At 42.2% G+C, this 25,259-nt stretch overlaps 2 protein-coding genes across 7 annotated transcripts in view; one reads left to right on the top strand and one right to left on the bottom strand.

Moving 5' to 3' along the window:
• Positions 1-25,259, bottom strand: part of RPL24 (ribosomal protein L24) — a 354,788-nt gene that overhangs the window by 31,224 nt on the left and 298,305 nt on the right. The gene's annotated exons all lie outside the window — the stretch shown is intronic.
• On the top strand, positions 111-23,506 carry NXPE3 (neurexophilin and PC-esterase domain family member 3). 6 transcript variants are annotated; one of them, XM_077342116.1, is made up of 8 exons: positions 111-338; positions 3,286-3,387; positions 4,055-4,167; positions 5,497-5,719; positions 13,164-13,918; positions 14,544-14,617; positions 15,581-15,787; positions 16,737-21,264. In XM_077342116.1, exons 4-8 carry the CDS (start codon positions 5,555-5,557, stop codon positions 17,336-17,338), a joined length of 1,803 nt encoding a protein of 600 aa, XP_077198231.1. In that variant the 5' UTR covers positions 111-338; positions 3,286-3,387; positions 4,055-4,167; positions 5,497-5,554; the 3' UTR covers positions 17,339-21,264. The 6 variants fall into 6 exon arrangements, 4 of the variants coding, with proteins under 4 accessions (XP_077198231.1, XP_077198230.1, XP_077198229.1 ...); XR_013231828.1 differs by lacking the exons at positions 3,286-3,387; positions 4,055-4,167 and adding an exon at positions 22,417-23,506 and having other exon boundaries at positions 16,737-17,784; XR_013231827.1 differs by lacking the exons at positions 3,286-3,387; positions 4,055-4,167 and having other exon boundaries at positions 16,737-17,784; positions 20,147-21,264.

Raw genomic sequence — 25,259 nt, forward strand, 5'->3', positions numbered from 1 at the left:
GCTCCCGGGGGAAACTGCGGGCCGAACGCGCCGCACAACACGGGGTCTCGCGGCCCTCCAGGCGCAGCGTCAAAGGGACGTCACCCTGCCGGGGGCGGGACCAATACTGCGGCGGGCGGGGCTAGGAGGGCAGCGAGGCCGTCTGCCAATCGCCAGGGGCCGCAGAGGTCTGCCGGTTCACCCCCCGCCCGAGAGTGGTCTCGTCCTCCTCGCCGCGCAAACTCGCCTCTGGCCGACGAGCGAAAGAGCGAGGAAAGGGGTGGCTGCGGGGAAGGCAAGCGGGTGGCCTCGGCCGATTTTCGTCCCTCGGGAAGGCGAAGGGTGCTGCCGGGGAGCAGGTGAGCGGAGGGGCACCGGGGGGGAGGCAGGCATCTCAGCCGGCCTCTCCATTTGAGGGGCTTGCAGTGGCCGAGCTGTCCAGGAGACCCTTCAGACCCCCGAGCCCTTCGCTTGAGGCTGCGGAGGAGGGAGAGCCCGCCGGCCACTCTACGTGTTCTCAGAGGCACGCTGGATATGTCAGAGGGGCACCCTGGTGGAAAGGGGGCGCTTCGGCCAAGCAGTGGCTCTCGCTCTTCTTGGCGGGGCTTGGGAGGCAGCCGCAGTGGACAAGCCTCTTTGTGAGGCTGGGGCGAGGATGGATGGAGCGGCCGGAGTGAAGCTGTCGAGGACCCCTCCGTTTGCAGTCTCCCTTCGGTGGCTGCCCCTCATCCCGTGGGCGTCTCACTGAAATCCGATCTTGTTTCCAAACCGTTGGGGGCTGCAGATACAATATCCCTTCCCTCCCCCTCAAAGTTTTTTTTTAAAATGTTATTAAATGATGGATACAATGCTTGTCTTGGCGTGTTGGCTCAGCTCCCTTTGCAGATTCCCACAGCCTCTAGTTAGCCACCCCAGGGTTAAAGCAAGACCATTTTTATTTAACGTTTAAAATAGATACGGTGTGCAGGTTTTTTCTTCTTCTTTCAAACAAGAAAACAACGTGTCAGATTAATTTACTCATTTTACACTTCCCTCCACCAAAAGGGTTTGCATTGTGGCTTATGAACATGACCATGTCCATATTGCGTAATGAATAAACCTTCATAATTAATAAACCACAATAGCACTCTGCAAATACAGGAGCACCAGGGAAATAAGTAAAAAAGGCAACAAAACCAGGGTAAGAAAGCACTATGGTCAGATTTTTAAAACAGAATAAAATAAAATATAGATAGATCAAGACAAGATGAATGATCAGGATTAGTATTAAAGTTGAACAAGTAAGGAACCCACAAGGACTTACACCACAAGGTATCTCATTTCCCCTTTTATCCCTCTTGTCCGCTTTCCCTTCTCTGCCAGCCCTTACAGCCTCCCCTCTTTTCCCACTTACTTTTCTCCTTCCCACCCAGTTGCATCTCCTGGCCCTTTATCTGTCTCCAGCTTTCCCTTGTTCTCTACCCCTGACAACCTCTCCCCTGTAGAAAGTCTAGCTAGGCTGCATCCTGGCCAGAACCTCCTGCGTTGGGCTGAGTTATGCAGTGGCTGCAGGGTCAAATTATGTTTTATGGATAGAGAGTTTCTGGTGGTTGCTGCTGAACCTTTCTGCAGTGAGTCCTCCATCAGAGGAAATGAAAGTGGAGAGGGAGCAGGACCTTTTTGAGGACCATTTCATCTTTTCACTTCACTTCAGGGCTGAATCTGCACGAAGCTTTTATTCCAATCCCAGGTCGATTCAGTCCCTGCAGTCTACACTGAATGTGATTTGCCTTTTGATTTTGGGTGATTTTAATTTTTCATCTGCAACAAGCATGATTGATCTGGAATGGCCCTGCGATATCCTAGAGTGGATATAGTACTCAATATTTGAAAAATTGGCTTGAGTAAAGGTGCGGCTCTCTGCGTTTCCCAAATTAACTTGCCGCCTCAAGCCTCCAACGCTGTAGAAAAGCCCAGATTGGCCAGGGTGTCAGTTCAAAGGCTTCCTCATTCCCAGGTTGCAAGGCTTCCCTTAAAGGGGAAGCCTAACTTCTCTCAGCAGAAGCTCCAGAAACCCTATCTTCTCTTGGCAGAGATTTTCCTCTTGGATTTATACCCCCTCTTCTGCTGTCTCTAATCCTCCCTCCCCCCTTCAAGAAAAGAAAGAGGCTCCTGCTGCACTTGGCTCCTCCCCCTTCTGAGCTTCCCTAACCATGTGCAGAACACTTTTCTATTTCATTGGGGGTGGGAGGATAGAGGAAGACCCAAGTTCAAATCGATCTGAACCACAACAGAATAAACAAAGTAAGTGCAGAATCAGACCTGCTCCTTCTACCCATGGTTCTGCTTTTCAGAAACCAAAGTCTGGAATTACTACTGTTGTTGCCCAAAAGACACTGAAAGTTCCATAGGCACTCCTGCCACATAGTCTGTGTTATTTGTGGGGGGGGGGAGAGGGGGGGTTAATCCCCAATTGCATTTTTTTTAAGATTTCAGATTTTCTTGCTTTATCAAAAATATCTTCTATGACACAATTCAGGTACATATATATTGATAATTTATGCTGCTTTTCTGCCTGCTCAAGACAGCTCACAACAACAAAGCAAGAAAATAATACAGATAGCAACACAGGAATTATTGCTATAGAAACATGTCATAAAATAATAAATTGTATCTAGACGTAATTTTCTCAGGGCATTCTAGCCACCCAAAGATCAAAGCATAACCTACAGGGGATATCATGAGACACTGTGATATATAGTAAAAAAAAATCAGATCTACAGTGCTATCCTACGCAGAGTTACACCTTTTTACACCCATTGACTACTGGTTTAGAAGAGTATAACCAGCAGATATAGAATGGTGATTACCATAGAGCAGAATAATAAGGCTCAGTTTCCTGTTTTAGATCTCTCTCCCTCTGCTCTTATTTTATAACAAGGCAGGAGAAGAAGGAAGATGCTGGGGCTGTATGGTAGAACATCTGCTTTTTGTAAAAAAGTCCCTGGCAGCTCCATAAAAAAAAAATCCCGGGGGTAGGTGAAAGGACTCTACCTCAGACCCTGCAGAGCAGTTGTCAGAGTCAGCAATGGCAACCTTGATGGGCCAGGGATCCCAGTAGAAAGCAGCTTCATGTGTGCTCTGAACCAATAGGGCCAATGTGCTAGATCAATGGCTGACTCTCAAAAACATTTGTTTAATTCATGGAAAGGAAGTGTGGGGGAGCATCCTGAATTTAAACTGGAGCACTGCCACGGGGGGTGGGGAGTGAAAGTAGGAGTATAAATGAGAGGACAGCTATGGTTACAGAATGTACTTTTTGAGCAGCCACAGGAAAATTACACAAGTATTACAAAATGGGAATTATAAAAGAATCTGAAGGCGGAGGCACAGTAGAAATCCTGATGTTATTCCGGATTTTTCTCCTGGGTAAGTAATACTTGAAAAAATGTCATTTAAAAAAATTATTTTATCTATTCAGACCCTATGTTTTTATTTAGTTTTTATTTCTTTGCATTTCTAAAGCTCCCCCTCTGCCAAAGCAGACTCAGGGCAGTGGACAGCATCCATTTCCTCCTTTCTTGCTTCACCTTCCTCGTTACTCTGCATGTGCAGCATGAGTTAGAGAAGAAGAGTTGGTTCTTATATACCATTTTCTCTACCTGAAGGAGTCTCAGAGTGGCATACATTTGCCTTCCCTTTCCTCTCCCCACAACAGATATCCTGTGAGTTAGGTGAGGCTGAGAGAGCCCTGATATTACTGCTCGGTCAGAACAGCTTTGTCAGTGCTGTGTTGAGCCCAAGGTCACCCAGCTGGCTGCATGTGGGGGAGCGTGGAATCAAACCCAGTTTGCCAGATTAGAAGTCCATTCTCCCAAACACTACACCAAGCTGGCTCTCCATGGAAGCCAATCTGCTCCTGACCATAGCATCCAGGGCAGGGGAAGGATTTTGTTTTCAGTCCCACCAATAGAAAGCAGTCTCTTTGGCTGGTGGCATTGGGCAGGGAGGGGGGCGGGGCGGATCAGGAGTTTAGGAAGAGGAGGGAATGACTCATCAATGAAGTCATATTCATAATCGAGTTCTGCTTTTTCAGGCAATGTCGTCGTTGATGCGAGGGAGATGGCACCACAGGTTTCTCTGCTTTGCTTCTCCTGGAGTCATTCCAGATTGTATGATCAGTGACAGACAGCCATGTGTAGAAAACAGGCAAGAACATCTCTAGGAGTCATCTTCTCCCACAGAAGAAATAGAAAAATGGTTTATGCCGAGTGTTGTTGATGAGTTCCGCCGGGCAAAGGGGGAAAAAGTATGTTTTTAAATAGATGATTAAGCATGTCAGGAGAAGAAGGATTCCGTGTGAAGGCTGCCATTTGCTACAGGTCGCTGAGTGAGCCTGGAGAAGGTGGAGAAGGAGGATGGCTGGAGCCAGCCTTTGTTGCTGGAGCAGCTTGCTGCTGCTGGAAGAAAGGAAGAGACAAGGTTCAGGAGAGGAGGGTCTCTGTCAACGCCTGTGTCAGGAGGGAGGGTCATGCCTAGGAGGGTGGATTTTACCCCATATCCTGCCTGGAAAGTCAGACCCTTGTGGGCACAAAGTGTGAGAGGGAGAATGGCCAGGGAGCTGTGATTGGCCCTGAGTGCAGTTGCTGGACAGATCCCTCAGACTGCCTTTTTCCTATTGGTGTAATACCCCTCACTCTGGGCCAATTGCCTTATGTTCTAAGAAGTGAGTCTTTGGTCAGTACGCCTAGGGTTTTATTATATAGTATGATGATGATGATGATGATTTGATGATGATATATGAAGAAGTGTGCTTGCATACAAAAGTTTAAAACTTGAATTAAACATTGTTGGTCTTAAAGGTGCCACTGGACTCAAACTTCAACGTAATTTATAATGCCAATAAAGATAATTAAGATGATTTTTCTGTCAATTTCTAGCCAGCTTCAGAGTAGACAGTTCAGTGTAAATTTAAAAATAATTGTTGACTAAAAACCGAAAGGTCAGGGTATCTTTAGCTATAGCTGCTTGTTCAGGTTTTTCCCAAATATTGTTTTGAAAATAATTTTTTAAAATAGTTCCTAGATAACATCAGCATTAAGGTTCTGTGCAACTTGTCTGATCAGTTTTGAAGCATTTTTACACTCAAGGTCCAATCACGTTGCTCCTTTTCCCAGGAATTCTTGGGGAAATTCTTGAGCCTGTTATTCATCAACAATTTGGCAGAAGTTGTCCAGTGTATTGAATTATGCATTTCTTTGAAACATAAATCTTTCAACTATGTAAATATTAACCATCTAATGTTTTCAATTTCAGCAGCAATGTTGCCAATCCATTTTAATCTCTTTAATTTTACAATGTTAGAATCCATTCTCAGAAGAGAATGGGATAAATAATTAATCCCTGGCTGTGGGAACTACATAATACATTATGTTTTTAATTTGTTTATATTATTTACAGTATGCCTTTTTCAGTGAGACCCAACGTTGAGGGATGTTTTTAAAGATCTAATTCAGAAAATTTTAAATCTGTTAACAGGAAGAGGCAATGCAGTGGAAGACTCCTGCTGAAATTTCTTGCCTGATACCTAGTCGCAATGACATTGATGCCTATGGACTATGGGCATCATGGCAGCATCTTACCTGAGCAAGAAAGGGATGAAGAGATCATGTGGCCCAGTTTCTGCAAAATACATATTTTATGCTTGGGACTGGCAGTGCTGGCTGTTCTGTTTTTTGTCCACAACTTTTATCAGTTAGAGGTAAGTTACCCAGTACTCTCTTGAGGACAGGACTGTGTCTCTGAGCAACATCCCTCCTTTTCACAAACATTGCCCATAGGCTAGATTACTTAAGGGTACCTGTGTATGCTTTACTCTGCTGTGTTTTTTTATACAGGTAGGATATATTTTACAATAGTTTAAATGGAGTTTTCCTCCATGTAGTTCTCTTGCAATTTTTGTTTTGTTTTTTGATGGTGATTTCTTCCTTATTATCAATACTTTGTAAAGCAGACTTCTGATTGGATTTTCTGGGTGGTTGTTCCATGGAAAGCCCTTTGGGCTTATTTCCAGCATCAGAATTTTGTATACATTCTTTCATGCATTTGCATTTTGCAGGCATTCTTTCTCAAGCAGAGGTCCTGTGCCTTTAAAAGTTTCCTGATTGGCAGAAATGTAGCTGGTTTTGCTGTCATTTTGATAATGCTAACTGAAGCTACATTTGTATCAGTCACGTAGCTTTTTTAAATGTGAAGGAACAATATTATACACTACATTTTCCAGTCTTCCTCCTGTGCCTTTAACAGGATCCTGATACAAACAATCAACCAAAAAACCCCAAATAAGCAGCTGATATGCTCTGTCGCAGGGCCATAAACATGGCCTCTTGTGCCCCCAGGCTCACACAGTATGTCACTCTTCCTCCCCCAAAACAAAGACCTTTGTGATGCTGTTGTTTTAGCCACAGGTTCTTCCATTGTAAAAGAATAGCAGATTTATTCTGTTACAAGCTTTCAGGGCCAGATCCCATTTGGCTACATACAGGAAATTTTATCCTGAGTTGATTTATTCTTTTATTTGTTTAGTGGTTTTTTTTGTCCCCAGATTACATATGCATATTTATGATCAACGAGTGAAAATTTTAACTTTCAGAATGCCCTACTTGTAGAGAAGTGCGCTTAGACTTGCATGCTTGATCAACTGTTGACGTCTGCTGAACAACAGTTCATGTGGATCATATGAAGCACCAAGGCTTCCAAAAGACATGACATAAATACAACACTTCCTACAGTACACTTTCTCAACAGCACCAATTGGGGCTACTCAAATACACAGACAAGAAGGAAACTTGAAAGTTCAGGCATGCCTTTGCTGTGCCAGACTACTCAAGTCTCTCTTCCCTTCAAGGGCATTATAAGAGTTTGACATAACAGAATTAAACCCAGTTCGCCAGATTAGAAGTCCGAATTCCTAACCACTACACCAAGTAGTGCTGTACTTTCCTTTCCCTGTATTAGTTGGCTGAATATCATCTTTAAGCATACTAAGCGGTTGTGATTGAGAGATGTACGTAAGAATATCCACATGCACTGTGGGCTTTCCCCCTAGACTTGCTAAAATAACAATAGGTTGTCTTGTTTAGCCTTGAAGCTACATAACTGGTGAGACTTTTTAAACTGCCCTGCAGCTCCTTTGAATATGGCTTGAGTTGGTGTAAACAGCTGGTCAGGAAAAGCTCTACTCTGTGTATGAAATGTTCATGACACGGAATGAAAGTCAAAAGTTTCATCGCTTCTGTAGGTTTTGCCTTGCTTGATAATGCTTCATGTAAGCACAAACAGAATAAGCCTGTGACACATTCTTCTGTTGTAATTTCCAGAACGTCTTCTCTTATATTCAGCAAATTTCATTTTGTCTCTTTCATGCACAGCTGTCCAACTACGCTAATCAAATTGTATCATGTTGGAAGGCTGCAGCCTGGATATGCATGAAGAACTTGTTAGGAGGCCAATGTGCAGACAAGAAGTGGTGACACTGGAGATGAGCTTAGAAATGTTAAATATACTAATTACATATCTGGCATAGCAGAGAATTCAGACCGAAAGCGCATGCAACCCACTACTGAATTTTATTTTTGGGATATTTGCAGCTGTGTATTCCTATTGTCATATACTGTTAAGTCCATACTGCAGATGCAGCTTCTTATTACTGGCTTTGCCAGTGTGTAAAATGAGTCTGGCAGAAATGGTTAAAAAAAAAAAAAATTGGCAGCATTTGTGACCTGGACTTCCAATGATAAGGAGGAATCCAAGATCACACTCAGGCTTCTAACAGTGGTTGAAGTTGTTAGCTGGACCCCGTCAAGAGCTGGAAATTGTAGTGTCTCACCTGGGTCACTCCAACCCAGCCAGAGGACCTCCATCTTAGTTGGATTACGCTTCAGTCAACTCCACATGAGCCCATCCGCCTCCACTTACAGGCAACTGGTCAGCACGTTTGGAAGTATAGATGGCTATCCATCAACAGTCCTGCATTGTATCTGATTGACGTACTCTTGGCATGTATGGGTCAAAGTGGCAAAAAGTTTTGTTTCTTATTAAGTTTTATGTCTGACTAATGTGCTGCATACAGTGTAGTGTCACATCCAGTATTACTAAGTTTGTACATTTTATCTTAATTGGCTCATCAATTTGTACATTTTATTTTAATTGGCTCACCTCTTACTGTGTCTATAAGCTGTAGGCTATCTTCTTCGTCATTATAACAAGGAAAGGGTAGAAAGAAACATGTCTCCATGTTTTCTGATGCCACTGATGTAGCAAAGGAGAGGCAGTCAAAGAGCAAGATGTGTAAATAGAGAATAATTTCTTCGTTGTCTCTCATTAGTTGTGGGCAGCTTAGAAGAAACATTAAGTAATGAAGTGATTAGTACTTGGAAAGATTGAATATATCTATATATCTATCTATCTATATCTATCTATATCTATATCTATATATCTATCTATCTATATAGATATAGATATAGATATATACACATATATTTTAAAGGTTGACAGAAGAAAAAAAATCATTTAAGTCATTTGTTTTATTTATGAATTGTTTCATATTTTCCTGGCTTGATATTCTTTCAAAAATGCCTTTCAGCATTAGATCAAAGCACTTGAAAGCCAATAAGTACTTAACCAGGCATTCTTCAGATACCAGTATGTCCCCCTCTACTTCTGCAGAAATCATATGTGTATATGTGATCTCTGCAGAAGGCTGTGATAAGTTGCTGTTTATCTATTGAGGAAATCAATCTGTAATAATTGCCCAATGCTTTTCTTTATGGGATGAAAAAAATTAGCATGTTTTGAAAAACTGCAGAAAAGTTGCACTATATTGGCAAATGTGTATCTGTTGAAACCTATCCGTTTGACAAGCTGAACACAGACAGCATCAATATTAAGAAAAATAAGAGGATAAAGGCTTATTATTTGGCTGGCAGGATAAATTTATGAAGCTTCCTCTAAATGCCATCAGCCATATCTTACTGTGTTAAGACAACAGCGCCATCCTTTTGCTGTGTGCTTGCCTGCCTGCCTGCCTGCCTGCCTGCCTGCCTGCCTGCCTGCCTGCCTGCCTGCCTGCCTGCCTGCCTGCCTCTCTCTCTCTCTCTCTCTCTCTCTCTCTCGTAAAGAAAATGTCAGATTCTGCTTTGGTTGTTCCAGTCATAAACCTTTCAAGGGACATTTTGAGAATTAGGTTGCTGGTTGCTAGAGGACTACCTTACATAATAGTTGTCCTTGTACTTAGCAGTCTGTTTCTAGAGGTGATCAGCTTTGCTCTTCAAGTTACTTCTGTCTGTTATTTCACAGTTGATTAAGTTGCTCAGCTAATTGTTCTGTTAATTAGGGCTGTAGCATTTAGTTCATTAACAGAATTTGGTCAGCTAAAAAGCCAGTGTTATAATTGAGGCTAATTTTGATAGCATTTATAAAACTACAGGCAGCAGACATCATCTTAGGAAAAAGTATCCCTTCCAGTGTGTGGGGTGAAGGGAGAATGCTTCCTGAAGCTCCTAAATGGATGACATACTTTTTGTGGGTCTTCCAGGCCTGTCATGGAGTTAGGCACTATAAATTCTATCATCATCGCCAGTATTATTAGATTTATAAACTGCCCCACTCTGCAAGTGGGCTTGGGGTGGCTTACAACATAATTAAAACATTAATAATCAAGATTTAAAACATCCTACAGTTAAAGAAAACCCTCTCACCCTCACAACCTACCCCAACCATCTTCCATCTGGCTTAAAGAGATATGATGAGAATCATCCCCTGGACAAGAGATATGATGAAAGAAGAAGAAGAAGAGTTGGTTCTTATATGCCGCTTTTCCCTACCCGAAGAAGGCTCAAAGCGGCTTACAGTCGCCTTCCCATTCCTCTCCCCACAACAGAGACCCTGTGGGGTGGGTGAGGCTGAGGGAGCCCTGATATCATGACCCAGTCAGAACAGTTTTATCAGTGCCGTGGCGAGCCCAAGGTCACCCAGCTGGTTGCATGTGGGGGAGCACAGAATCGAACCTGGCATGCCAGATTAGAAGTCCGCACTCCTAACCACTACACCATGGAATACTGGAAGAGAAAGTAGCAAGTGATGGATGGATTCTCCTTAACCAGAGCTGTTACAAGCTCAAGCCATGTCTATTCCAGCAAAATGGAAACATGGTAGGGGATCCAAGAAGCCTATCTGGATGAACCCCAGGGGGAGCTAAGGAAGGAAAAAGACATGGAGGGAAGGTTAGACCTCTAAAGAAGAGTATCTGTGGGTTACTAGGCACTGTAAGTCAGCCATCAGAGAGGCCAAAGCTGTGAGTGAGCTAAGATTGGCTGTGAAAGGGCACTATAATACCTGTGCTGAATGGTGTGCACTCGAGAGTACGGTTGTGTGCTCTGGCTGCTTCAGCGAGCACCGAAGCCCGAGGCAGCCAGCAGCACAGAGGGGAGGGATGGTGCTGGCGTGCCTTCGCCCCTCCTTTCTGCGCTGCTGTGCTGGCTGCCTCAAGCTTTGGTGCTCGCTGGAGCTCAACCCTACTCGAGAATGCTCAAAGTACTTTCTGGAGAGTTTGCAGAACCTTTGTCCATCACCTCCCGGAGCTATTGGAGAACAAACATTATCCCACACTCCAAAAAAAGGGAAGAGAGAAACTACAGGCCAGTGAGTCTGACCTCAGTTGCAGGGAAAATAATGGAGCAGATTTTAGAGAAGTCTGAGAAAATCCCATGAGAGGCAAACAATAGGAAAGAATGTTGATTGTAACTTAGTTATTCTGACCAAGAGTCTTTACAGAAATATTTCAAGTATTGAAATTGAAAATGTATTATGTTTCTTTCTGAAGTAAAAACTTATCTATGTCTCTTTTTCATATGATTAACTCATATGAAAAAACAGACAAATACAAACTTTTAATTAAAGAATCAAAATACATTTTCAGTTGTCAAAGCCTCATTCCTATCTTGTTATCTATCTTTTATACTCTTGTAATCTATACAAGCTATTAAAATTAAAAATCATTTACGAAAATATCTAGCAATATTGCTCATGCCCTTCACAAATGTCTCCAGCTGTTGATTAGCGTTTAACAGAGCTGCACAGCAGGGAATTAATGCCTAAAGGGAAGAGAAGCAGTATCTCTAGTTCAACTCTTCTGGCATGGTAAGTGTTTTTTTTTTTTATGTTGCTTCCATGTTTAATTGTAAACAGATGTAGGTCTGTGTTAACTGTTGTTCAGATCTTGTTATTTGTTTTTGTTAGTCACATAAATGAAATGTTTTCTGAAGAAAGGAATCGGTCGCTATTCAAAGCTTATTTTGGAAGGATTTACTAGTCTGAACATACTTGAAGTATTATTGTAAAGGCTCTTGAGTCAGAATAAACTATGTTACAATCTGCACTCTTTCATATTGTTTGACTTTCATAGGATTTTCTCAAGCTTCATTACCATGTGGCCAATCTATTTCCCCTCAGATCCATGGAAGTCAACACAGATTTGTCTCCAAAAGGCCCTGCCAGACCAAACTGGTTTCCTTTGACCGAGTGATGGGCTTACTTGATAGTGGAAATTCAGTTGATGTTACCTGGATTTCAATAAGGATTTTGACAAGGCTCCCCATAATGTTCTGATATAAGGTGACCAGATTGTCCCAATTTTGGAGGGACATCTGGTGGTACCTGGCAAACTGTACTTATGTTAAAATTTAAAAATACATATTACAATACTACTTTTGCGTTCTATGCGTTCTATGAAACTTTTTGTTGCTCCATATAGACCAAATTTTTAATCAAGGACCCCCCCCCCCGGTCAATGGTGTCCCGCTTTACCAATGTTAAAATCTGGTCACCTTATTCTGATGGGTAAGCTGGAAGGCTGCAGATTGGATTTTCAGATGGATAGGTGGTTAGGAAACTAGTTAGAAAGCAGTATCCAAAGTGTAGTTGCCAGGGGCGTTTCATCAGATTAGAGGGAGGTGAGCAATGGAGTGCCATTGGTTCACTACTGGATCCAGTACTTTTCAGTGTTTTTATCAATTATTTGGATGAGGGGGTGGAGGGACGTCTTATTAAATTGGGATTCTAATTTGGGAGGAGCAGTGGACATCCCAAAAGACAGGGATAGAGTTCAGTGAGATCTGAACATGCTGGAAAAGTAGGTAAATGACAACAAGATGCAATTCAATAAGGATAAGTGCAGAGATCTACATCTGGATTGCAAACATGAGAAACTTGCCTACTGGATGGGAGATACACTTCTGAATAGCAGTGTGTATGAACAATATCTTGGGGTACGTGTGAGCAGGCAGTGTGATGTGGCACATGGAGCTCTTCTTCCAGGTCTTTGGCTGAACGCGGGAGGCCTCCCTGCAATGTAGATCCATCTCTGTCAGGCAACCCTGTAAACAAGTTATTCAAGCTCATGGTCTCCTGCTGCAGTTACAGTTCAGTGTTTCCAAATCACATTTTAATGTTGATCATTATGACTGTTACGATCTGTTTACACTTTTAGGTTAGCAATCCCTCAGAAATCCCTTAACGATCCCTCAGAAAGGCCAAATGTCCTCTATATTTTATCTCGTGAGTGGAATAACTGATTTGAAGAAGTAGATTGTATATAACTATGACTATGTAGTTTAGGATGGTATATATATGCTTTTCTCTGGTTTGAAAACAGAAATAGCCGAATGCTCAACTTCAAAGAATAATGGTACCCCCCAGATGCTTCCATGCTTGAGAGGACAAGCAGGGGGCAGAAGGGCAAGGTCTTACCTACTGCTGTCAGAAATTATTCTCTTAATGTAGACATATTTAGTGAACCCAAGATGTTTGCTGTGCAATTCTATTTCAAGTGAATACAAACAAATCTCAATTGCTGTTTTTTGTGCTGTATGTTAATTTACCCTCACACTTGCCTATAAGTATGAGTTGATGACTTCCATTTCATGACATTGTATCTGAGGAAGTGCGCATGCTCACAAAAACTCATACCTTGAATAATACTTTGCTGGTCTTAAAGGTGCCACTGGACTCTAAATTTGTTCTGCTGCTTCAGATCAGCACGGCTACCCGCTTGAATCTATCTGATTGGAGCAATGTTCTTTGAGATTGCATTCATGGCTCTGGGATGTAATATTGACCTGTTTCAAATAGCTTCCTCTTTTTTTCAGAATCTGGATCATGACACAGGTTTAAAATGGTTGACAGAAGGTGATGACCAGCAGTCTTCTGCACAGACAACTAAAATACCCAGAAAGCTATACTGTGGCTATGAGCAACAAGTGTTGTCCAAGAGAGAACAAAGAGAAGAAGAATCCTTATTTGCTGCTATCCAGTGGCCCAAACCCCCAAAGAACAAAATCCCATTTGTGAGGACCACTGACCCTTCTCACAGCAACTTTGTTATACTGAATCCTTATACATATTTCAAGGTTGGTGATCAGCTGGAGGTGTTGGTCTATGTAAAAGACTATGAAGGGAAACCCAAGCAGTATGGTGGAGACTACCTTCAGACAAGAATCCACTCTGCTCACCTGAAAGCTGGAGCCATTGGAAGAGTTGTAGATTACCAGAATGGATCATACAGAATTTTTTTCACTTTACTTTGGCCAGGGGAGGTCACAGTATCAGTATCTTTGGTGCATCCTAGTGAAGGGATCCAAGTCCTTGACCGTTTACGAGAAGAAAGACCGGACAGGGTATATTTTAAAAGCCTATTCAAATCAGGGAGGGTATCAGAAACCACTGTGTGCAATGTGTGTTTGTATGGAGACATGCCAGTCTGCAACTTTACAGATCTCTACACTGGTGAGCCATGGTTTTGCTACAAGCCAAGAAAACTCTCCTGTGCCACCAGGACCAGCCATTACAAAGGGGGATATCAGAAGGGCCTTTTAACCTCAGAAGAGAGCCTCCTTTTCCAAAGGTGAGTGTTCTTCCACGCCGTATCTTAATTGCTCATTCCTGTACTGATCAGAGAAATGTGTTAATTTAATTCCTTTGAAAAGGATGTGCATGAAAGGTGAAAGGTATTGCATCAACAACATTGCAGATGAATTTGCCAATAGAAACAGGGACCAAGAGGCAAGAGTAAAAGTATTCTTATGTCAGCTCTGCTTCTAGTTTGCCCAGTTGGTATGACAGAGTGCAATTCAAAGTCAAACTTCAGTCCCCGGGGGCAGCTTTTGGTTTCCGTTGTTGCTCCAGTTACATATATACACTCTATTCATAGCCGTTAGAAGTGGTGCGCAAGTGATAATTAAGTACACTGTCATTGATTGTGGTGAAGCATGATGGTACAAGTCTGTGTAGAGACCCTTGGGATCCTATGTTCCAAGTCCTTGTAGGTGTCTCAGACTTCCAAATGGGGGTGCAAGCTACAAAGCAGCATGTAGACCTCCCTTCTTATTTCCACTCTGTTCTCCCCAATCTTCCTCAGCCCTCATGCTTGAAACCATGAGGCTCTGAGGAACACTGAGCCTTTGACCTAGACAGGTGTGAATTTTTCAATGAATTGTGTCTCATTTTTATTATCTTTTTTCCTCTTATAGTGATGTGAATATCAAAGTGCCAATATTTTCAAGTGGTCCTGATAGGGTGATTGTAAGACCTTTGGGGCATGCAGGTAAAGTAAGCATTTGCAAGATTTGTTGCAAACCACTAAGGCCTTGTTTGCAGGGTTCCTCTAATCCATAGAAGCTTAAAGCAAACTCACATGCCTGCTGATTTCATGAGTGCAGCTGTCAGGTGACAACTTGATTAGTGCAGGGAGGTGCTGCTGATTAGCTGTCATGGAAGCGATTTAACATCACTTAACAACATATGGTAGAAGGTATCGTCCAGTCTCAGCAGATCTTGGAAGCTAAGCAGGGTGGGTACTTGGAAGGTTGATCACCAAGGAAGACACTAGCAAATCACCCCTCACTTGCCTTGAAAGCCCCTTGCTGTGGCCGCTGTCAGTCAGCAGCAACTTAATGGCACTTTACACACATAGCAACACTTGGTGGTGCTATAGTGGTGTAAATGGTTTCACATACATAAACTCAGTCATCTTTACAACAGCCCTGTAAGATATGCCAGTATTTATTATCCTCGTTGCAAGGCAGGGACTAAGGGGATTGAGAGACTAGTTCCTTGCTTATGGGGATCATGACTGAAGCGAGATTTGAACTGGGAACTTCCTGATTCACAGCTTCTGCCTCTATGCCAGGGTCATGACACGGAGGCAGGCAATGGCAAACCCCTTCTGAATGTCTCTTGCCTGGCAGCCAGACAATTTTAGGATTACACACATGCCAGATGACAAATAAATACCATTAATCTGTGCATGTGTGCATGAATGCACATGCTCCTGTGAGAATGAGGCCTGCTTCCTATTTGGCTCCAGATTTACTTTGGGGGAGCCAAGCATAAGAGAGAAATGTTTCTTCTACCACCTCTCACTCCTTTTCTAGAGCAATTGAAAGTGTGTTAACACCCACCAAGCCAGCTCTGTTGTAGGAAGATTGAGGATGATGTGTTCTCTAGCTTGTTTATAAAGCATAGCCTTTACTTTTCTAATTAAATGTTTTGAATTATTTCGTTGCAGAGATGGACAATCTGGAAAGATCACAGAGCCCTGATGTGTTTCCGTCTGGTTATTATTATCAAGATGAATGGAGGCCAAGAGCCCAGTGGTTTCAGCATTTTAACACCTCTTCAGATATCACTGAATGTTTACAGGGAAAAGTTATCCACTTGTTTGGAGACTCTACACTCAGGCAGTGGTTTGAATATCTAACGTCATTTCTTCCAGGTTACTTTTTTTTATGCTTTGGCTTTGCTTGTTAAAAAACTGATAGAACAAAAACTCTCTCAAGTGAACCTCTCATTTTCACACTGAGCCTTTCTAAGACAAGAAACCAAAGGTGAATCTTTCTTCCAAAACATAAAAAGCAGTTTTTTTTAAATCTGAAAATTAATAATGTGCTGAATCCATTTTTCTTTTAATGTTAATTGCCATTTGTCTAGAAACAGATACTTTAGGGTAATACGATAGAATTTTGGTTATCTATTTTGGTTGACATGAGCTTATATTTTTGGAAATTTGAATGAGCTAGAATAATTAAACATTAAAAAATATCATTTTAGAATGCTGTATTTTACTATTAAGACTGCTTTAAAAAATACCTTTTTATCTTGGAGCAAATTCACTCAGAGGAGTGGTTGCTTCCAACAAGTATATTGCCCCTCCTTGTCCTTTACATTTTGATATTGAGGGAGACCATAAACAAAGATAAATGGTAGAGGTTGTTTTTGAGGGGAGACTAGGAAGAATGGAGATGTTCCAAGCACACCGGGCAGAAAGGAAGAAGGTACTTGAGAATGGAATGCCCAGACAGCTTTGAAGTAGGGACCAGAAGTTGATTAAAGATGTGGAAACATATGGGATGCCGGGGTTGGATGTTGATGAAGGAGTTCTCCTGGTCTGAATGGCAAGAGGGGTGAATGATTTTAGGAGCAGAGTTGTGACTAGAGAAGGTTAGTGAAGACAGGTGTAATAGTCTAGTTGGTCATATCTCTCAAATGGGTTACAGCTGATGCCCATGAAGTAAATTCTACAAGTATACCTTCTGTAACACACCCTGAGTTGCCAGAGAGAGGTGGGTAATAAACACAATATTATCATTTCTCAGAAGATGTAATGCTAAACATTAGATGGTGACAAATTGCAGGCAATGATACCCTAATTCTTCTCATTTCAGATCTTGTGGAACTGAACCTGGGCAGCCCTAAAAATGTTGGTCCTTTCATGTCTGTGGATGTAAAGCACAACATCTTGCTCAAATTCCGTTGTCACGGGCCACCCATTCGCTTTACTACTGTTTTTAGCCATGAATTACACTACATCGCCAATGAACTGGATCGCATCGTAGGTGGGAAGAACACTGTGATTGCCATAACTATCTGGTCTCATTTCAGCACTTTCCCTGTAGAAGTGTACATCAGGAGACTGAGAAACATTCGTAGGTCTGTTGTTCAGCTGTTGGATCGGAGCCCCCAAACTCTGGTAATCCTCAGGACAGCCAACGTTCAGGAGCTTGGCCCAGAGGTTAGCCTTTTCAATAGTGACTGGTATTCATACCAGCTGGATACAGTCATGAGGAAGATGTTCTCAGGAATTGGAGTGTACTTTGTGGACGCTTGGGAGATGTCACTGGCACACTACTTGCCACACAAATTGCACCCAGAAGAGATCATTGTGAAAAATCAGTTGGACGCTTTCTTATCTTTTGTGTGTCCTCCAGAATCATACTATAGTCTCCTGAGAGGAATTCATAATCAAATGTGGTCACTGGTGCTGTAGTATTATTTTGGATATATCTGAACTATTATTTATCATTGCTGATTGGAGAGGGGGGCTGTAGCCTGCATCTGAGTTGTCCAGAATGCACTATACTAAGTATACACTTGTTTACAATAGTTGAGGTTCAGTTCTGATATATATATATATATTTATTTAGCACTTCCCAGTTAGCAAAATGTTAACAATTCTTGCATTTGTTTGAATAGCAGGCTATGGGAGGCAAGTTAGTATTTTATTAAACGTTTCCATCGTTGCAGTATTAATAAACATAGTGCAGTTGTCACTGATAGATTTCTCCCTAACTAATACTGCAAATTCCATCTTCCGTAGTCTGAGAGGCTGCTTCACTTCATACAGATGTCAGCAACCTTGCATCTTATCTTTCCCGTGCAGAAGAGTGGGCCCTTATGAGGCAGAATTCATATCCAATGTCTACTAGGAGAGAGGTAAAAGATACCCCTTATTCAGATAATCCAGTTTTCTGAAGACCAAAAGTTCAGCTTGCTGCGTGTTGTGGAAGTACCTTGCCAGTCATTATAGCCTGTCAGGGATTGAATTTGTAAAGCCCAAAAGTCTGTACAATGATGGAAGAGAGAGGTCATGCAATACAAAGAAAGGCTGTGATGTTTAACTACAAATGATTAATATTGTTCTATTAATATTATCCACGTAATGTAAAAAATACTGAGGATATTGTATTTATTATGTATTCCTCCTCTGACAGAGCCAGCATGAGCCCAAAATTTAACATAACCCAGGATCTTCTGTAGATGGAACAGAGGCATCCTATACATAACACCTTTTTGCTAAATGCTTGCCTGTTACTCAGGAAAGGAAGGACTAATGGACAAAACAAAAATTAAACCAGGTGGTAGCAGTGTTAGTCTGAAGCAGCAGAATTGTGCTGCCCCACCAGGGCAAGTGCACTCAGAGTCCAATTTCCAACACCTTCCGGCTGACACCGAGACTAAATTGTTTTCCTAACTCAGTCCATAAACAAACCAAAATCTTGTGTGACTGGGGCTTGCATATATAGAGCATCTGCAGTTTCTGTATTATAACTGGTATAGGGAAATTAACGCTGATGTTGTACTTTATGGGAAAGTCTAATCACAGTAGGTATATGGGTATTCCCATGTACCCTCACAGTGCCATCCAAACAGAACCTGCAACCCCAAGCCTTTGTATACCATAACTGACATGTAACATGTTCATATCAGCAAGGTCCCTGACTCTACAATAGACCCAAATACTGGCAGGTATAACCTACTCTATTCCAATCCCTCATAATGTACTCGAGGACTCTTGAATGGCTGGGCCCCCTGTCTGTGCTTGCAGCCTGCACTCACTGTTCTGCAGGAATTACCATGTTCAGTTGCAAAGCTCAGAGGTCATGTGGCCACTCAAAGCACTTTGGGTCTTGAAGGAATTAAAAAACCCTCAGTCCATAGCTGAAAAGAAAGGGTTACTTTACATAGTTAGCTGCTACTTCCCTGTGATCCTGAGATAATTTATCCAGATAATATAAAAGATCCTAAGGATTATTTATATTTGTATAATTTATATACTATATCTATATATTATATAAATATAGATAGATAATTTATATGCTGTGATTACAGAACCAAATCATTACTATGAGGTTGACCAACCATTTTCTAGGACTTATCAAAAATCACTGTTTCCATTATTTACTGCAGATGAGGAGGAGTCAGGGCTTGTCTTTAGGATGGAACCTCCATAGATTACCTTATGCTATATACTCACTGGCTGGCTGTAAAAACTTGTTAGGCTCTACCAATATAAAAACAAAGGGATTATTCTTGTTGCATTGCAAAATATAAGCAGTATTACTTGTGGTCTTTCTGAGACCTTGATATCATTTTGGGAAGCTCAAACTATGATACTAGAGTTCCCATCTGCCCAATGGCAGGAGACCTCCCAACAATTGCAGCCTTTGCCCACTGATACTCAGTTGTTTTGTAGGTGGAAACTGGGGCCAAAAGGGTGGTGATCGTCCTGCGGGAGAAAGTTTAAGAAGAAAAATAAGGCCTTGTCTATCTACAAGAAGTTCTTAAGAGTGACCTAAAAAAGTGAGGCTTGAAGCATTAAAAATCCTAACATATGGGGGAAGATGTAATGCATATGACATACTTACAAATATATGTTAAGGCAGTGTTCCCCAACCACCGGTCCGTGACTCCCTCTCCCCGTCCCCCACAGTGAGAAGCTTGCCAGGCTGTGAGCAAATCAACCGCCAAAGCAGCCAATTAGCTTGCAGCCTGGCAAGCTTTTTGCTGTGGGAAGGGGGGGAGAGGGAAGCATGGCTGCCGGCATGCTGGCGACACAAACGCGCAGGTGCAGCAGGTCCGCGTATGCGCAAAACTGCTGTGCGTGCGCGTTTGCAGCCTGACTGGGCACAAGCGCGCATGCGCGGCAGGTCCACGCATGTGCGGGCCCCAAGTCACCCTCACCCCCCAGCCCTTGGCAATGGTCCACAACAGGAAAAAGGTTGCGGACCGCTATGTTAAGGGTGTTGTATTACACAGGGATTATGGGATAAAATTTTTAGTCAGACTAATACTGGAACAAATCATTTCAACAACTCTTCCTGAAGATTTACTCCCTTTTAGTACACGAAGACCATGCATGAAACATTATAGATGTCATGAGCCCTCCACTGATCATGGGTTGTTGTCTCCATCTCTACACACACTATTTGCCTACATTCTTCTGCCTTTCATATTTACCCTAGTACCAGTGATCACACTCATGTCCTGATATGCTTCTCTTCTACTTGACTTTCAGGGTTTTTTTCTCTTCACTTGTTCGTTGTGTATTTGCACACCACCCAACCTACGGCATCACTTTCCTATGTTGAGTGCATGAATGTACACGAAAGCACAAACATAAGCAAAAGAAATTCATATAGAATTCATACAGACAAATATGGGCAACTCCTTGTAGTTCCAGATGGGCAGCCATTTAATCTGTAATGCCAACAGAAAATAGGACTCCAGTGGCTCCCTAAGGACTAAGCATTTTTATTAGGATAAATGTTGCTTTGTTTTCAAGTGCTGTAGTACTATTTTACTGCTTGTGGTGCCTCACTTTTACCACTAGATGGTGAAATAGATTTTTACAAGACTTGTTTGATGCATTCTTCTGTGACCCAAGAACCATGTTTTGTAATATTTAAAAAAACCTGGGGCGATATAACTTATATTAGCCAGTGAATGTTCATAAATCAGTGGGAAAAAGAGCTATCTATGAGTTATAAAGAGCTATCTATGAGTTATACCACCATTACAAATTGGAGGTCAACCTAGTTTCTTGCTGTTTGAATTATATGAGAATCTGTTATTTTACTCTTAGACCTTTTCCGCTCCAGGAATTCAATCCAACTCACCCCTTATCTAGGATCGGGCTGAATACCTACTTCCAGATGACGTTGGTGCCAGCCTGGGGCGGTCCCAGGCCTGACGCAACTCAGGCCCTCAGCTAGCCCTTGACAAGGGAATGTGGATAAATCCGCATTCCCTTTTTCACTGCGGGCCTCATCGAGGTGTATATCAGGCCTGACCTGTCTGGAAGGGGAAGAATTGGGCTGTACCGGCCCAGCTTCTCCCCACTTCACCTGCAATGGTCACTGCTATAAGAGGAACTACACATAGTGATGGTAATATTAGTAGACCCCTAAAAATTTGAATTTATGCAACTGGTTTGGGATTGAATTATATACCCAAGAAACTATAAGAGACTAAGTTATTTCCAACAAACATTATTTCCAACAAATATTATTAGAGAAGAAGATTCAGATTACAATATTGAGAATTAACTGATGAAGGAAGCGAAAATAGGATATACCTGGGTATCTGTTTTGAACGTTGTGATATTTTGAACATTAAATCACTTTGCCATCACCAGCTTGAGACTTTATTTTTTCTATGGTATCACGGCTGACAGGTCTTCACCTAATGCTGCACAGTGCAACAGAGACACCTAAGGCATTTATTTTTAGGAACATGGTTGTGTTATTATGCAATCACACGACCTGACATTAAAAAAAAACAAGGTCCATGCCAACCTGCACTGTGGCGGAACCTCACCACATCGGCTGCCTCGTGTGGGAGCACACATCCTGGGTGGATGTGGTGCAGCGGGTTAAATGCTCCTCTGTGTGGTGCTGGGAAGAGGTGGGGCAACCTGCTCCGAGTCAAAAAATGGGTGGCAGCCAAAAACTGAGCCAAAAACCAGTGTGTACATTCACAGAAAAAATATAAGCACCATAATACTTAAGGTATTTTGATTGTTAAAAGGTACAATTTTGCTCTATATTGAGTAGAGTTGCCCCCTCAGTTCAGGGAGAGCTCCTGTGCTTTCAGCAAGTTTAAGGCAGAAATTCAGCCAGTGAATCTTTGTTCTGCCATGCTGTAGAGGCACAAAGCCCCCCCCCCCCAATATCAAAAGAAAGGTACATTTATTTAAATCCTACCTTTCCTTTAAGGAGGTCTAGGTGGAGTACATGGTTCTCCATTTTATATTCACCAAAACCTTGTTAGGCCCGTGTGGACGGGAAGAGCCTTGTGGAGGCCAGCAGAGGGCAAAAAATGTTCTGGTCAGCTTTGCGTCACTTCACGGCACTGCAGGGCAGACCAGGGCCTCTTGTTTCATTTTCCAGGAATATGGGATTGCATTCCCATGCATTCCCATCTTCCTGCAAATTAAAAAAAATGCCACCACACCTGCGTCCCCTGAGGCGGGGGCGGGGACACATTTCAGCAGGGCACTGGGTGTCCTGCACCAGCAGCAGCCCGGAGTGATGCCGCCGGTGCAGAATCAACCTCAGTCTGGCAGAGGAGATTTAAGAGGCTGGGGGGAAGATATTGGTCTTATCCATATTCTGATTTATTGTAAGTGCCCTAAGTCCACTTGCCAGGAAAAGCAGAATAGAAATTGAACAAATAAATCAATGAGCGGGTAGAAAAGTGCAGCTGAAGCTTTTCATATTATCGAAGGAAATTTACCAGAGATGACCTTGTGAATTGCTTTCCATGAATTCTCCATTAAAATTACAGGACATTTTTATGTGGCAGATAGGCTGTTCTGCAGGAGGACAATAAAGCAGATATTATAAGAACACCACAGGATTCATCTCCTTCAAAAAGAAGCGACCAAGCTGTGCAGTTTCTGGGCTTCTCTCCCTTCAAAGAAACATGGAGGATGTATTTCAGCTCAACAGGCAAGCTGTGTGTAGATGAAATGTCTCAAAGGAATTGATGTCAAAGAGAAAGTTGTTGCAAAACTGAGTTAAGTTCTTCCTTTCACCCCTTCCCGTCTAGTTGTGTTTTAAATTTCTTCTGTGTGAATCAGTTTTTCCTTTCCACTCCCTACTTTTTGCCTGGATTAGTTTTAGCTAGGAAAGCTTGCCATCATCTTCTTCTCCATCTCCTCTTCTTTAACTTTTCCCCCAGCTGGCATTTCCTGCCCCACCTTGTCTTGTTTTCATCATGTTGCCTTGTGGTCTTGACATCAGAGTGGGAAAAGGAATAGTTTTGAAATTGAAGATTTAAAAAAAAAAAAAACATCAAGTGCCAAAAGTAGATAATACAAGATAAATACATTAGCTGTGTTCCCACTACTTTTGCCAAGTTTTGTAATTGCCTATAAATGAGCTTTTGTCAAACAGAATTAAGTACCTTTCCCTGCTCACTGGTGTTTGTTCCCTTGCTGTGAAGCACTCGGCTGACAATACACTGATCTTGATACAGAAATGCCATTGTACTCCATTTATCAATTGGATGCATTCTTTCAGCTCTCTGTTTTCTCAGAATTATACCTTGTTTTCTGGAAAGCATTGATGCTTACATTATAGCAGACTTCTGATGGGTGCTTGTGAAGCTGCTTCATGGTGGCTGCTGTATAAATTGATAGCAGCTCTGAAGAATCTCCAGAAGAGGACCTTGCCAGCTGTATGGTCAGAGATCCTTTTAACTGAATACAGGGGACCAAACATGGAAAATGTGGAATATAACTGTTCTGCCATTGTGTTATGGACTCTTGCTCACATTTTAACTGCATGCAACCATGTGACTATGTAGCTCTGAAATGAGAGTACTGACCCTACGCTACTGAACCATGCTTCCAAGGCAATGGAAAACTGCAATCATGGGATATAATAAAACATAATTTCTTTTTAAGGAAATGTTTATTTCTCCCCAATGGGGACCCAAAGGGGCTTATACTGTTCTCCCCTTTCTGATTTTATTCTCAGAACAACTGTAGGGTATGTTAGGTTGAGAGAGTGTGACCGGCCCAAGGTCACCCAGCATGCTTCCATGACACAAGGGGAGAATTCAAACCTGGGTTTTCCAGATTGTAGTCTTTAACCATTACACTAAGCTAGTTTCCAATTACTGGTATGGAGAAAGTTGACCAACTATCATCTCTTCTATGAATACTTCTTCAATCAAATTTATACATTTTCCCTAACATAATTGCAAAGGACAATGACAACAGTTATTGCAATCTTTCTATGTACAGCTATGACATTCCAACAAATGCAAGAAGTTAACGTAGGAGACAATATTTAGTAACAATCACATTTCTCAACTTTTCTCAATATTTATTTAATGCACTTTCCCTCTCACTCTTTCTCCAAGGAGCTCATGGGGAGCATGGTTCTTACCTTCATTTTATCTTCTCAATAACCCTATAAGATTGGTTGAGTTGAAGGAAAATAACTAGACCTGGGTAGGGCTATCAGGTCTCCTGCTCCGGCAGAAGCCCACCCACTATCAACCCTAGCTGCCTGCTGCCTTTCAGCTGAACAGCACGTAAAAAATTGGCTGCTAGAGACTTTGGGGGTGAAGCTGGGAGTGGTCAGGATTTGGGGTGTGGAGGGAGTATAATGCTATGGAGTCCACCCTCTAAGGCAGCTGTTTTTTCCAGGGGAATTGATCTCTGCTGCCTGGAGATGAGCTCATAATAACGTAATAACAATAAAAGCAATAAAATACAAAAATAAAGTCCAGTTAAAACATCAGGTAAAAATAAAAGCTTTTAAAAAGACATTTGGGAATAAATGTGTCTTCAGATTTTTCCAAAAGATTTATAAGGATATAGACCTTTTGAAAGAATTCCAAAATCAAGGGATGACAGTTTAGACAAGCCGTTCTACAAATCCCTGCCAATGAAATTTATCTAAAATATGGGTTCCTACAGCAAGCCTACTGAACACTGTGAGAACCAAGATGGGTTTCCATTCATAAGAAACCCATCTTGGTTCTTTATACCTTCAGATATTTTCAACTTGAGCCACTGAATGTTTGATACTATGCAGCTTTCCATGGAAGTCCTTGTACTCCTCTTCTTTGATGATCATGACCACCATTTTGCGCACTGATTTCCTAGGCCATCTACAAATTAGACAATCAAAAGCAATTGGTATAATGATATCCTGAGGAAGATTTCACCCAGTCAGTGTTTCCTGGCTTCAGGGAACAGTTCAAAACAATCATGGTTCAGACGGGCTAGCAAATTGTGCATCTTTCCTGCTTACTCAGCCAGGACAGGGCAGAAGTTCACATTTGTTTGTTTCATGCCCAGAGCATTTTTTGTAGGTGACACTGAGGTAAGGTGTGAAGGGAAGTCCTGGGAAAAGGCTCATGCATCTGCCTCTGGCAGTTGGCATTGGCACACATTCTGTAAATGCAGGTTTGGAGCAGATGGATGTGGCCGCAGGCATAGAGGTTTAAATGTTCTTGTCTGCTCTGTCAAGTTGATATGGCAAGCATGTGTCTGTGTTAGGACTTTTGGACTTGCCTGAGTCCCTCCAGAGAAATCGAACTGCAGAACAGAGCGTTTGAAAGTATGTGGGTATTAATTATCTTTGTGGATGAGGTACAGATCCAGATTCACA

Source organism: Paroedura picta, chromosome 6, assembly GCF_049243985.1.
Source record: "Paroedura picta isolate Pp20150507F chromosome 6, Ppicta_v3.0, whole genome shotgun sequence".
In the NCBI taxonomy this organism is placed as follows: Eukaryota; Metazoa; Chordata; class Lepidosauria; order Squamata; family Gekkonidae; genus Paroedura; species Paroedura picta.